The sequence below is a fragment of the Alligator sinensis genome, unplaced genomic scaffold, assembly GCF_000455745.1.
Source record: "Alligator sinensis unplaced genomic scaffold, ASM45574v1 scaffold701_1, whole genome shotgun sequence".
NCBI lineage: Eukaryota > Metazoa > Chordata > Crocodylia > Alligatoridae > Alligator > Alligator sinensis.
The window spans coordinates 3,538,494-3,550,986 of NW_005841915.1; the positions used below are offsets into that span (position 1 = coordinate 3,538,494).

The 12,493-nt window shown below is 40.8% G+C and overlaps 1 protein-coding gene across 3 annotated transcripts in view; it reads right to left on the bottom strand.

Moving 5' to 3' along the window:
* The window catches only part of TXNL1 (thioredoxin like 1), a 29,616-nt gene that overhangs the window by 11,981 nt on the left and 5,142 nt on the right, over nt 1-12,493 (bottom strand). For all 3 annotated transcript variants that reach the window (XM_025198161.1, XM_006018867.3, XM_006018868.3), the window contains exons 3-6: nt 12,005-12,178; nt 5,126-5,248; nt 4,097-4,166; nt 3,324-3,496 (exon numbers count right to left, since the gene is read on the bottom strand). In XM_025198161.1, coding sequence (XP_025053946.1) covers nt 3,324-3,496; nt 4,097-4,166; nt 5,126-5,248; nt 12,005-12,178 — 540 coding nt within the window. The remainder of the gene's footprint in view (nt 1-3,323; nt 3,497-4,096; nt 4,167-5,125; nt 5,249-12,004; nt 12,179-12,493) is intronic.

A 12,493-nucleotide genomic window follows, 5' to 3' on the forward strand; every position in this document is an offset into this window, starting at 1 on the left:
TTTTTCCTCCCTAGTTGCAGCACTTTGCATTTCTCCTTGTTGAATTGCATTCTGTTGTTTTCTGCCCATATGTCCAACCTGTCCAGGTCTGCTTGTAGTTATTCCCTGCCCTCCGGCGTGTCCACTTCTCCCCACAGTTGTGTGTCATCCGCAAACTTGGACAGAGTACACTTCACTCCCTCGTCCAAGTCGCTGATGAAGACATTGAAGAGTATTGGTCCAAGGACCAAGCCCTGCAGGACCCCGCTGCCCACACCCTTCCAGGTCGATACCGACCCATCCACCCCCACTCTCTGGGTGCGACCAGAGATTGGCCAGCCAATTCGCCACCCACCAGACTGCGTAGTCATCCAAGTCACAGCCTCTTAACTTGTTTACCAGTATGGGGTGGGATACCGTATCGAAGGCCTTCCTGAAGTCTAAGTATACGACATCAACCCTTACTCCTGCGTCCAGGCGTTTTGTAACCTTGTCATAAAATAGACTAGATTAGTCAGGCATGATCTACCTGCTACGAACCCGTGCTGGTTTCCCCTCAGCATAAATTGCCCTGCCGGGCTCTCGCAAATGTGAGCCTTGATAATTTTTTCAAAGACTTTGCCTAGGATGGAGGTGAGACTGACTGGCCTATAGTTGCGTGGGTCCTCCTTCCTCCCCTTCTTGAAGATGGGGACCACATTGGCCCTTTTCCAGTGCTCCGGGACCTGGCCAGAGAAGTAGTAACTAGGAAGGGTTTTAAAGTGACATCTACCAGAGATAAGCAGCTTTAAATCAATGGATTTGATGACACGCACCAAAGAACAGCTGGCAGAGGAAATCTCTGGTCTCATACTAGTATTTAATAAACCTCTGAATACTAGAATTTTAGAAATGCAAAAGACCAAGTACTGACACAATGTTAGCACCCTCCCAAAAGGGATGAGCAGGATGATCAAGGTAAACTTAATGTTGTTAGTCAGACTTCAATTTCAGAAAAGATGAGAGAAGATTCCAGCACCAGTGATCAGGTTTTCTGTAAAAATAAATATGTCTGACATGAATGGACTTAATTTCAAAATTAAAATTACGAGTTTGGTTGAAAGAGAAATCATAGACACATTACTTCTGTAAAGACTTTGACTTGTCTGCATGAACTTCTGATTGACAGCATTATAGAGTGTCAATAAACTGAACATTAGCTAGAGTAAGACCTAGTTAAATGAAAGATCTCAAAAAACAGTCATCAACAAGGTGTTTATTAGCGAGGTTTCCCCAGAGATCAATACTAAGTTTGACACATGCAACACTTCATAAACATTTTGGAAGTAAGTATAAAAAAGTTACTGCTGATGGAAAAACCTGTGAATGACAAAAATCTGTAGAAAGTCCTACAGATCAGCTTGGACTTCCTAGAATGGGCCCAACTCAAACAAAAAGCATTTAGTAAAACCTAATGCAAGATCATACTTCTAAACACAAAGAATGCAGGACAAGCCTATAGAATTGGAAAATGTATCTTGAAAAGCACTGCCTGAAGAAATTTAGGGTTCACAGTGCATAAACATGCTGATGAATTTGGAGCATAAAAATCTGCCAGAGAGCTAATACAATCCTATACTTTATTAAAATAAAAAAAGTGGTACCTCCATATAAAAAAAAAAGAGAGAGAAAAAACCCAAAGAAAATGGTGAAAAGAGATACAATAATGATTTAGAGTCTGGAGAAAATGCCTTGGAGAAACTAAAGAACTTGATATGTTCAGCTTAGCAAGAAGTGACTGAGATAATGACGACAGTGTATTAGTATCTGCAAAAGGGGGAAGTCTGGCATACTACATTACTTTTAAAAAGCAAAGAAATGCACAGAAAGTAATGATGGCTGGGCGTTCAAATCAAACAGAAAATTCTGTCTTTATTTTAACAGTGAGGGTTGCAGTTCTGAGCTCCACATTTTAGGCCACGTCAGGAGTTTTGGTGAGCTGTTGCAGGCCTGGGAGGGAGGCACGAAAGAGGGCAGTGCTGAGCCAGCACAGTGGGGGAGAGGGGCAACTGATGAGCCTTGGGGCCCATCTGCCCCAAAACCCACCGCCAGGGATGTCTGACAGAATAGGCAGGTGTGGTCTCCAACAAGATCAGCCTGGGACCCCTTCAGAAAGGCCATGCTCAGCCAGGTGAATTGAATGGATCCACAGGGACCTGTGAGCAGTGTCTGGGTGCAGGACAGGCAGGGCTGGGATTGTGGGGCAGTAACAGCATGGGGCTGCGGCTTGGAGAAGACCCACGATCCGCTCCCTACATGTCCCCGTGACAGGCACCAGTTCTGCAGGCAGGCATGTGTGGGGAGTGTATCAGGGCTATGCCCTAGGCTCCAGCCCTGCACTGTAACCTTCCTGCAATCCTAGCCACAGCCCTGCTCCCCACCTGTGTGTCTAAGGCCATACTCCATCCATCTGGCTGAGCGCACCCTGCCTGAAGGGGTCCTGAGCCAGTCCATATGGAGACCCTACCTATCTGGCCACTCCATCGTGTCCCCAGGCAGCAGCAGCCAACCAAAATGAGCTGCTGCAGCACAGACTGCCAGGAAACTGATTAAGGCCACTGTACCACCCCTACCCCACTGCATGCCCGGGTGCAACTGGCTGCATGAGCCACAGCCTGGGCTTCTCCCCATTCCTAGGCCAGGTGGAGCCAAGGGACCCACTGCAGGCCAGATAGAACCCCTTGGCAGGCTGGATCTGGTCTGTGAGCTGTGTTTTGCCCACCCCTGGTCCAGAGGCAGATGAAAAAAAATGATAAAGGGGCTTGATGGCAAGGAATATGAGAAAGGGTGAGAGAACTAGACATGCTTAACTTGAAGAAAAGGCAATCAATGGAAGATGTAATAGCAGCCTTCAAATGAAATGCTGCTGTAAAGATGATGGAGCAGCACCGTTTCCTTGCTGCAGAAGGCAGGACACAAAGCAATAGCTTTAAATTGCAACAAAGCAGATTTAAATTAGACCTCCAAGAAGAACTCTATTCCTGTTAAAACAATGAAGCAGTGGAATAGACTATCCAGGAAAGCTGGGAAGTCTTCTTCATTGGCTATTTTCAAGAAGAGGTTGGATAAGGATTAGATAAGGATGATTTAAGAGCATCATATCTGCATAGGGTTGGGTCAGATTGCCTATGAAGTCCCTTCCAGTCCTGGGGTCTATGAACCTGAGCTGGTCATTAATACACAGATATTCTGGACTGTCATCAGCCTTATTAAAATCTTTAATTCAATCTTCAATTTTGCCCTAAATGTTTTGAGAGTTTTGTATTACTGTCTATATGAAACTTGGGAGAGAAAGCTTTACTTACAGTTACACTGTTAACATTCTGAAACTTTACATAGCGAAGTGGGATAATACCATCCTCTTTAATGTCATCTGGTGTTAGTTCCAGGGCTTGGGTTGGTTCACTTCTCTCTGCCTCTTCAAAATCCATTGACCGTGGGAGGTTTATAAAGATTTTTACATACTTAGGACCTTGACCTGTGTTAAGAAATGTTCAATTTTAAGTAACGGAGCCACTTTTTACAAATATAAGATTCCAAAAATATTTTAGGTCAGACAATATTGGTTTGTTATATACTACCACCTGGTGGTAATTTAATTCTTTTTTTACTTTGCCACCTAAAAAAGAAATAATATAGTTTAGTAATTATAGCTTCATCTTAAATAATTTTTAAGCGTGTTCCCCTTTCATACCATGCACTGTCAGTATAAGCACCTGTGACCTATCAAAAACAAAGATGTTTTAAACTACGTGCAATAAAGAACGGGCAAGGTTACTCGACTGATTACTTCTTCCATTTTATTAACCCCTGTTTTTAGTATTTCAGTGAAGATGCTGAGGGATTTCCAGAGGGCACTGGAATCCAGGGACAATGCTGCCAAAATTAGTTGCCTTTGCTGTGACAATGTGGTATTTATAAATAATAATCATACTGCTCAGAAAACAGGTACTGCAGCAATTAGGTTTTGGATATTTAAAAGTCTAGTTAAAATCTGGACACCCACTAAAAACTGTATAAAATGGAAACTAATTGGGAGAAAGTTTATTGTGTGAACAAACAGATGCACATTACTCACCATTATCTGGTCCTTGAAGCTTCATAGAATAAAGCTTGACAGGCTGATTAAAAGCTACAGTAATAAGCAGCTGTGGAAAAAAAAAAAAGCATGAGGCATTTCTGAATCCAGGACACTTTCAAACAGAAAGCAATAGTTAATTAAATGAAAATAAGTGAAAATTCTTATTAATTCACAGGAAATAGCAGAAATGTGAATCCTTCTGTAAAACAATTAAAACATGACTATCATTTAATAGTGCTCAAGCAAAAAGCCTTCAATGAAAGCCATTTCACCAGAAACTTGAAGCTCGTAGTCAGAGGCAAGAGTAAGTAGGTATCTAAAAATCAGAGTCCTAAACCTAGAAAAATCTTGCTCATGGTATCTGATTAGGCTCATACTTTTGGGTAGCTCCATATCTAGATGCTACGTCTAAGGTGCCTAAAAGTGGCCCTGTAGACATCCAAAAACAACACCCACAAGTTTTCAGGAATGAAAAGCTTGAAGCCTAAAGGTCAAGATAACCCCAACACATTTCATTCCCTGAAAGGCTCCAGACAATTTAGGATTCTGTTGATAATAGCAAGCGCATTTTAAAGTATTTGCTCTATGTTTTCAGTGTATCTAACAGTTTATTTCTATCCTTTTTTTGAAACTTCATAGGTAGGGTAAAACTAATTTACTCCTTACCTCCTTTTAAAAAGATACTGTGAACTGAAAAACAAAACTGTTTTACTATTTTAATTCTATGATGTGAATGTTTTAACTGTCTTTATAGCTGGCTGTTGTAAGGTTGCTGGTAAATGCTTTGGTACTCAGCATATTGGTTTAACCAAAAACAGAAAAATGAGAAAAGCTATTACAGTTTTCTCACACAGTTTTTACTTATTTCTCCTTCCCCTTAAACTTTTGGCTTCCATAAGCCAACAAGAATGAAATAACTGTTAGCCAATACACAAAGGAAAACCTGTTTTTGTGAAGGAGATATTCTAAATTTCAAGACACACACGGACAAAGAAAGCCCTCCAGCTCCAATCTCCCATAGCATACCTGCTCATCACAGTCTGATTCCAGATAGGTAGAGTCTTTACGTAAACAGTTATCAAACCCATGCTCATCACTTTCGTTAAGACATTCACAGCCGGATTTATTAATAAATGGCATTAAATCCATCTGAAAGAGACAGTGTTACTAAGTACCTGAAAGGCAACTCACTCAACAGCACTAGTATGTGTCAACTAGTAAAACTTCTCATCATGAACAGAATGAAATCTAAAGAAACAGTATTTCTCTCTTCCCCAGGTTTTAAAACAAAAAGACAACCTTATTACGAAGGCATTACAGTAAGACCATATTCATCTGGTATCTGATAGTTCAAGGTATTGGATACCTCAAAACTACTGTCACTCCCCATCTGAAAGGATAGGTTTTTGTATGTCTTATCATGCAAATAATTTGAAATGATTCCTTTCCAGCTGAAGCTGTTTTCCGGTCCCTTAGACCAGGAAAGCCTTGTTAATTTGAAACGCAGGGAACCAAAAAATACCAACTTTGAAATACTTTAAATAGGTTCAATATAAATGTATGAATAGTAATTTGTATGCACCTAAATTCCTATGGGGATGTATAGACTTAGTTCACCTTGGGGGCAAGACTGGGGTTGGAGGGACCAGGGATAACTCCTCACTTTATTCTTATCAGTTAGTAAGTCCTGCATGTGAGTGAACTAAGTCGGTATATACCCATAGTAATTTACATGCATGTAAATTCCCATGTGTACATTTATTTTGAACACATTTATTTCAAAGTTGCTAATTTTTTGTCCCCCACATTTCAAAATTTACAAGGTTTTTACTGTACATCCACTGTATGAGTTGTATAAACATTTTCCCCCCATTTACAAGATTTGTAACCACACATTCCCTGGAACATATATTTACTAAGATCTCAGTCAGGGAAAAGAGAGTTATCTGAGGCTGTGTTCTGACTTCTTTATCAAACCTGTATCCCCAAAACTTTTTTGAAATGCAGTTTCAGGGCAGGAATTATAACTTAAGTTTTAACAATCTTGTAGGAAAATCCAGAAGTACACCTCTTCAAAGATAAACCATACACCATAATAGAACAGTCTAGTAACACTTGGAGCAATATACTCCAGGCTCCATCTGCAAAGCTAATCTTGTTATCTTTCACATGGAGGGCTGGGGAAAAAAAAAAAGAAACTGCTAGTTTCATAAAAGGCTTTGATGACTAGACAGCACACATTTCCAGCAGGTTTGGTATTTAATGAAGACTTATCAGGTGTTAAGAATTCCCCAGCCTTTTTGAGAACAGCAAAGAACAACAATTGCTTCATTTACTGTATACCAGATTTCTTCATAGCTGAGCTCTCTTGTATAAAGAATCTTGCTAAGGCTCTTCACCCTTTACAAAGTATGAAGAGAGACCACCAACAGGTTACCATTAGGCTACAACTTGTGGCTGAAGATATGATCTACGCTGCAGTGGGCAAAATATGGCCCGCCAGGCGATTTTATCCAGCACAAGGCAGGACTCCACCCAGCCCAAGTGTATGGGGCAGCCTGGGCTGCAGTGCATGTGGCCGTCCCATTGCCCCCAGGCACAGAGGTGCCACCTGGGGCAGAGCACAGCCTGACCTATCCCTACACATGGTTCTCGGGCAGGCCAGGAGCTGTGGTCCATAGGGCTGGGTGGTACAGTGGTTGGACTCAGCTTCCTGGTAGCACCTGCAGTGGTGGCTCGCTTTACCCTCACACTTCTGGCTGCTGCTGCCAGCTTGTCTGCCGTCAACAGACACAGCCTTGCTGATCAGGCACCCCAAACCATCTGCCTTGCACCTACTGCCTGGGGTGCCAGATGGAGTGGACAGGGTGTCCATGGAGACCAGGATGGGACCTCATGAGCAGGCACACTCAGCTGGGCAGACAGGATGGGGCTGCAGGCAGGCAGGGAGCGGCATCTGGGAACAGGAACAGGCGGGCAGCGATCATATCGTGGGGCAGGTACAGCAGAGAGCCACGTCCCAAGGCAGAGTTGTGATCTGCTCCCCACATGCCTCTGCCCTGGCCCTATGATCCCAGGCCTACCCACCGGTTCCACTCCCTGCCTGCTCGCAGCCCCATCCCATCCACCTGGCTGAGTGAACCCTGCCTGTGGGGGTCCCAGCAGTCTCCGGTGAGACCCTACCCACACACCTGCTTCATCAGGCACCCTAAGGGGAGGATGCGGGACAGATGAGCCCAGATAGGATCAAATGGCATCTCTCTGGCTGCCTCCCCACCCGGGGGTGGTGTATACAGCTGTGATGCAGGGCTAAAGCTAGGTCAGCACCCTCCCCCCTGGTTGAACAGCTCATGAAGACTCCTGAAGTGGCCCTCCAGCCCAAATAATTGCTCACCCTGGTCTACATTTTTCCACACATTTACTTAGCATTTATGGTTTGAAAACAAAATATGTCCTAAAGACAATATATATTAGGTTTCCCTCCAACAGCCCTAGATGAAAAAAAACTAAGTGCCTGGAAGTGCTGCTCCCTGCCTGCTTCCCATTGCTCCCTGCCACTCAGCTGAGAAGTGGGGACAGCAATTTAAAAGCCAGAGGGATCAAGTGTTTGGTTTGGGCAACACCTCTGCATTCCCAGCTCTGAGGCCTTTCAGCTTCTCCTTGCCATCCACAGTGCCCAGCTGACTCAAAGCACAGCAAGATGAGGCAGGATGCTGTGTCACAGCAGCAAGTCTTGTGAACCTTACCACCATGGCAAAATGCCCCTGCCTTATCCTGCACTCGAACGCCAGAGTAAGAAGCAGGCAGGGAGCAGCTGGCAGCTGCCCCTCCTTCCCCTCCCAGTCTATGGGTTGAGGATAGCGACTGCCCCCCCGCCCCACATCCCTCTACCTCCCTCCAGACTGATGACTCCAGTCTTGGGAAGGCATGGGAGCGATTCTGCCAGATCAACTCCTTTTGGTCCTGAAGAGGAGTTAAAAGCCAAGGGAAACTGTGCAGATATTCAGTCTCCTGGGAGACGGGAGCAATTTAACCTAAGTTGGTTCCTAGCTATTTTCTTCCGAGTGGCTATTTTTCCTCCAGGAGAAAAAGCTTGAATATTTGCATACTTTGAGTTTCTCCCAAAAGAACAACGATTCTCCCAGTAGAAACTGAACACCTGAACATGGCCAAGGTTTCTTTTAAACTATTTTATGGTAGAACATCTCCCTACCACCCCACAAAATGGCCAAAAGATTAATGAAGATAATCTACATGCTCAGTCTCTGGGTTTAGTGTTGTCTTAACTACTGTTATAAAAGGTAAGGTAGTCTAAGTCCCTTTTCTGCCAGAAGTCCCAGCACCACACAGAAAAACATGAGATCTCCCATCCTAGCTAATTCATACGCCTGAAACATTTGTTTCAAATTGCCCAGATACCTCCAACCTAGATAACAGAAAAATCTCAACCTTAAGTGTCATGGTTTTAGAAACTGGCATGCAAATAAAGAATTGGACTCCAACTATAACTGTGGGCATAACTGTGTGCCTTCAATGTTACAAAATTAATTTTATCCTAGAAAAAAAACCTCTTCATTTTATGAGCTTTCTCTAGTTAAAAAAGAAGAGCATCCACCTTACATACTTTTTACTCATTTTACTTATTTTTAATGTGTTTGGGGCTGTGAAGCCAAAAAGCAAAACCTTTTATAGCTCTGTATTACAATGTTGCCACTCAGAATGTGACATCTATTAGCATAAGTATTTACATTCACATCTCGATGCAAATGCACACTGTGGTACAGTCAACAAGTAATTGGACTACTGCAAATATGAGTGGTCTATATTCCTGTGCTCTATTTACATAAGAAAGATTCAGCTGGAAAGGTAACCTGCTTGTATTTGTAGTGGAGTGTGGCTCTATTTAGCTATGAATTTAAAGTACTTAACATTCAACGAGATGTGTTTTTGCATTTAACAACATAATTCTAGGTTTCACAGATACTCTTCATAGTTAAATTTAATGCATCAGATTTGCTAATGCTAACTGCAAACCATCATGCTACTGCACCGTAGCTATCAAATTACTGACTATGAGAGGTTCTAGTCTTTGAAATAATAGAACGTATTCAAACAAGTGCTTTTATATTTCTGGCAGAAAAAAAAATAAGTGATCTCTTTTTAGGGAGAAACATTATACCAAATATTGCTTAGAGAACGCCACCTAAGATGACAGCTCCAGGAGAGTGTTTTGTCACATTAGGTTTCTCATTTACATGTGTTTGTTAGTACAGCTGTCAGACATGCTTATGATTTGCAATGCACAGTTGCCTTGAGGTAATATGAAAACAAGCAGAGGATGGTGAAAATAATTTCCCGAGAGCACTAAGCATTTCAAATCAAAATACTCCTTAATGTTGCAGTTTAAAGAGATACTTGGAGTTGAGGCCAAAGTTTGAAAGTGTTGCTTGCACTTTCGGCAGCTACTAGAAAAAGAAGGCTGTGAAAAAAATGTTTCAATACTATAATTTTTTTTCAAGCGTTTGAATAAAGATTGATGCTTTTGCTACAAAGAACATTTTTTCATGTTTATTCAGGCCCAATGCTGTTTTTATTACAAAACTAAGAGTTTAAAACAGTTTAGCAGTAATGCTTCAATAAACTGTTTAAATTACCACTTGGTTTGTGCCGAATAGGATATTCCTTTACTATTCAAGCATTGTGGTAAAGCCCTAGTGAGAGTTAAAAATTAAACTTGTTTGTAAGTTTTTTGGTTAGTGTTAACTTAGTCTATTTTCATTGACCAAGATGAAAGGATAAAAGTGATAAGCATTCACAATGTTTATTTTACTACATGAAAAATGTTTGTTTTCAAAATTTATCTTGAACATTATTACACAGAATAATAAAAGTTTAAAATTTTAGAATGTTATTTTTCCTCCACATAAGTCTAAAAATTACCTGGTAATTTAGGAGGAAGTGGTAGAGGAGGAAGAAATGCTGCCAAAAATAAAGACATTCCTAAAAGACTTTTTAATACAAAAATACTTAATTTATTATTAAGTGAGAAGAACAGTTTCTAAAAGAAGCTTGACCTGACAGAAAACCTGGCTTCATCAGTTTTAACAGTCTAACCTAAAACATATTTATTTTTAGGCTTAACCTTTCCCAATTGTTAAGCTGTAGTCTGTATTTAATGTGTTGTTATTCTTTAAATTTGTTTCTTAAATTTTCAAAATGCTGATCGTAAAATATTTCTCCAAATATCTATCCCTCCAAAAATGGTATGTTGATTTTAACTTCAATGAAGATTTATGTTGGTTGGGCCAAGGAAAAAAAAGTTACAGGTCCTGCTCCTGCAACTACATTAAACCATGGTTTTCTATCACAGAGAAAACACTTGCTTACATTTTTTAAAGAGCAAATAAATGAAAATTCAAGCGCTTCAATCCTTCCAGATGCAAAAGATGAGATGCATGACAAAATAAAAAAGTGACTGTAAACTTACAATAACCAAAAGAAAACTGTTGTCGTGCTTTAACTGAAAGAACTCCTATTGAGCCAGGTATTACTTTGAATATCTTTCTTATCACCAGACAACTGCTACTTATACACTTGTGTTCTATAGGTGAGGGAGAGTAGTAATATTCTGTGATGTGGTCCAGTTTCGCAAAAGTCATCAGAAATTATGGAAAACCATAACATAAATCATTTAACTATGCTCCCAATAAGCCGCTTCCAGCAAACGTCTGGGCAGAACTGCATCATGACAGCACAGTGAATGCTTGCACATCACAAGGATGAGAAACTGAAGCCCATTACTGTGGGTTTAGGGACTACGGTATTTTAGATCCACCATCATAATGAATTATATTAATTGCTGAATGTCTTGTGTGGTTAGAATATCACATTTTACTCATTTCATCAAGTTTACAAGGGACATTTAGGTTCTTGTGATTTACCTTGTCTACTACTTCCCTTTTACCATTGTGCTTTATAGAGAGCCAGTATGTGCTCCACAAAGGATCAGCAAAGTGCCAGAACAATTTAAAAAATGTGAAAGGAAGACAAATGAATACGCAGTAAGAAAAAAGGCCTATGGAAAATACTGAACAGGTAGCAGAGAGGAAAAACTAGGGTACATTCACAGAATAAACTTTAAAGATTTTTGCCTGTTACAGAAATAACTGCCATTTTCTGGATGAAACTTCTAGAAATGCTTGAGGAAAACAGATGGAGAAGTCTGAGGGGAAAAAACCCTGCTTATTAAGCAGCCATGGTAAAATCTTCAGAATGAAATTTAAAAATTAAAAAAAAAAAATTAATATCCCAAACAATGGGGAGAAATCTCCAATGAGACAGGAGCTTAATGGGCACCTATATATGTACACTGAGGCTGCTCTGACGCACTGTAATTATAGTACATCGGAGCAGGCTCAATTATTACTAATTACTACGCTCCAGCCGACTCCAGCATCTTGTGAATCAGCGTCCCCACACTGAGAAACAGCAGAGGGGGCGCTTTAACTAAAGCTAGTTCGACAAACTTTAGTTAAAGTGCCCCCACTGCCATTTTTAGAGCAGGGACACTGATACACGAGACGCTCCAGGCACTCTAATTAGAGCGGCTCTGAGAGCCGCTCTAATTAAAGCACCCCCCCTCTCCCCTGCTTTCCAGACCATGTGTATAAATACCCAATAAGCTAACAAACAGAATTTTTAAATGCTATATTAGCTCCCAAGTATGCATACAAATCTCCAACATTTTTGAGGAAAATGAAAACTAAATGAATGTTCTTCCCAAAAATCATACACACTAAGATTTCTGCCTAACATTACTCAACTTAGATAAAAAGTTCATTTTTAAAAAGAGATTGTTTTGATACAGCTTTTAAATATTTACTTAAACATTTTAGAGATACTTACATATCCTTTTGGAATATCGGTGTCCTCGTTATTTCCAGGATCATTCTCTAGATGCTGTTTAATTTTTTCTTCTAATCCTACAGCATCTGCTCCTTGATACTGGTCAATTCGCACTTTGTTTCGGAAAAACAGAAATGTTGGTGTTGCTGATATATTATTGGTTGCAGCTGTTCCCTAAAATAAATGAGTTATTAGTATAGCACAATACAACTAATATCAAATAAAAATTACTAAACTCAAAGACAGCCCCATGCTCAAAGGAGTATCTTTATTAATAGGTAGAAATGTTAGCAATTGTGATTATCTGCAGGTTGGCATGTCTAAAAGTTAGTGCTGGGGTGCCTTAAAACCGAAGGCTTTGGGAGAAAGAGGCTTAAGAAACCTCTAGCTTACCTTGTTCTCCACCCCTTCAAAAAGAGGGTATAGCCACATTTGGGTAGCAGATAAATACCGTTGCTGTTACTGTTAACAGCAAATACTGTAGCTTTT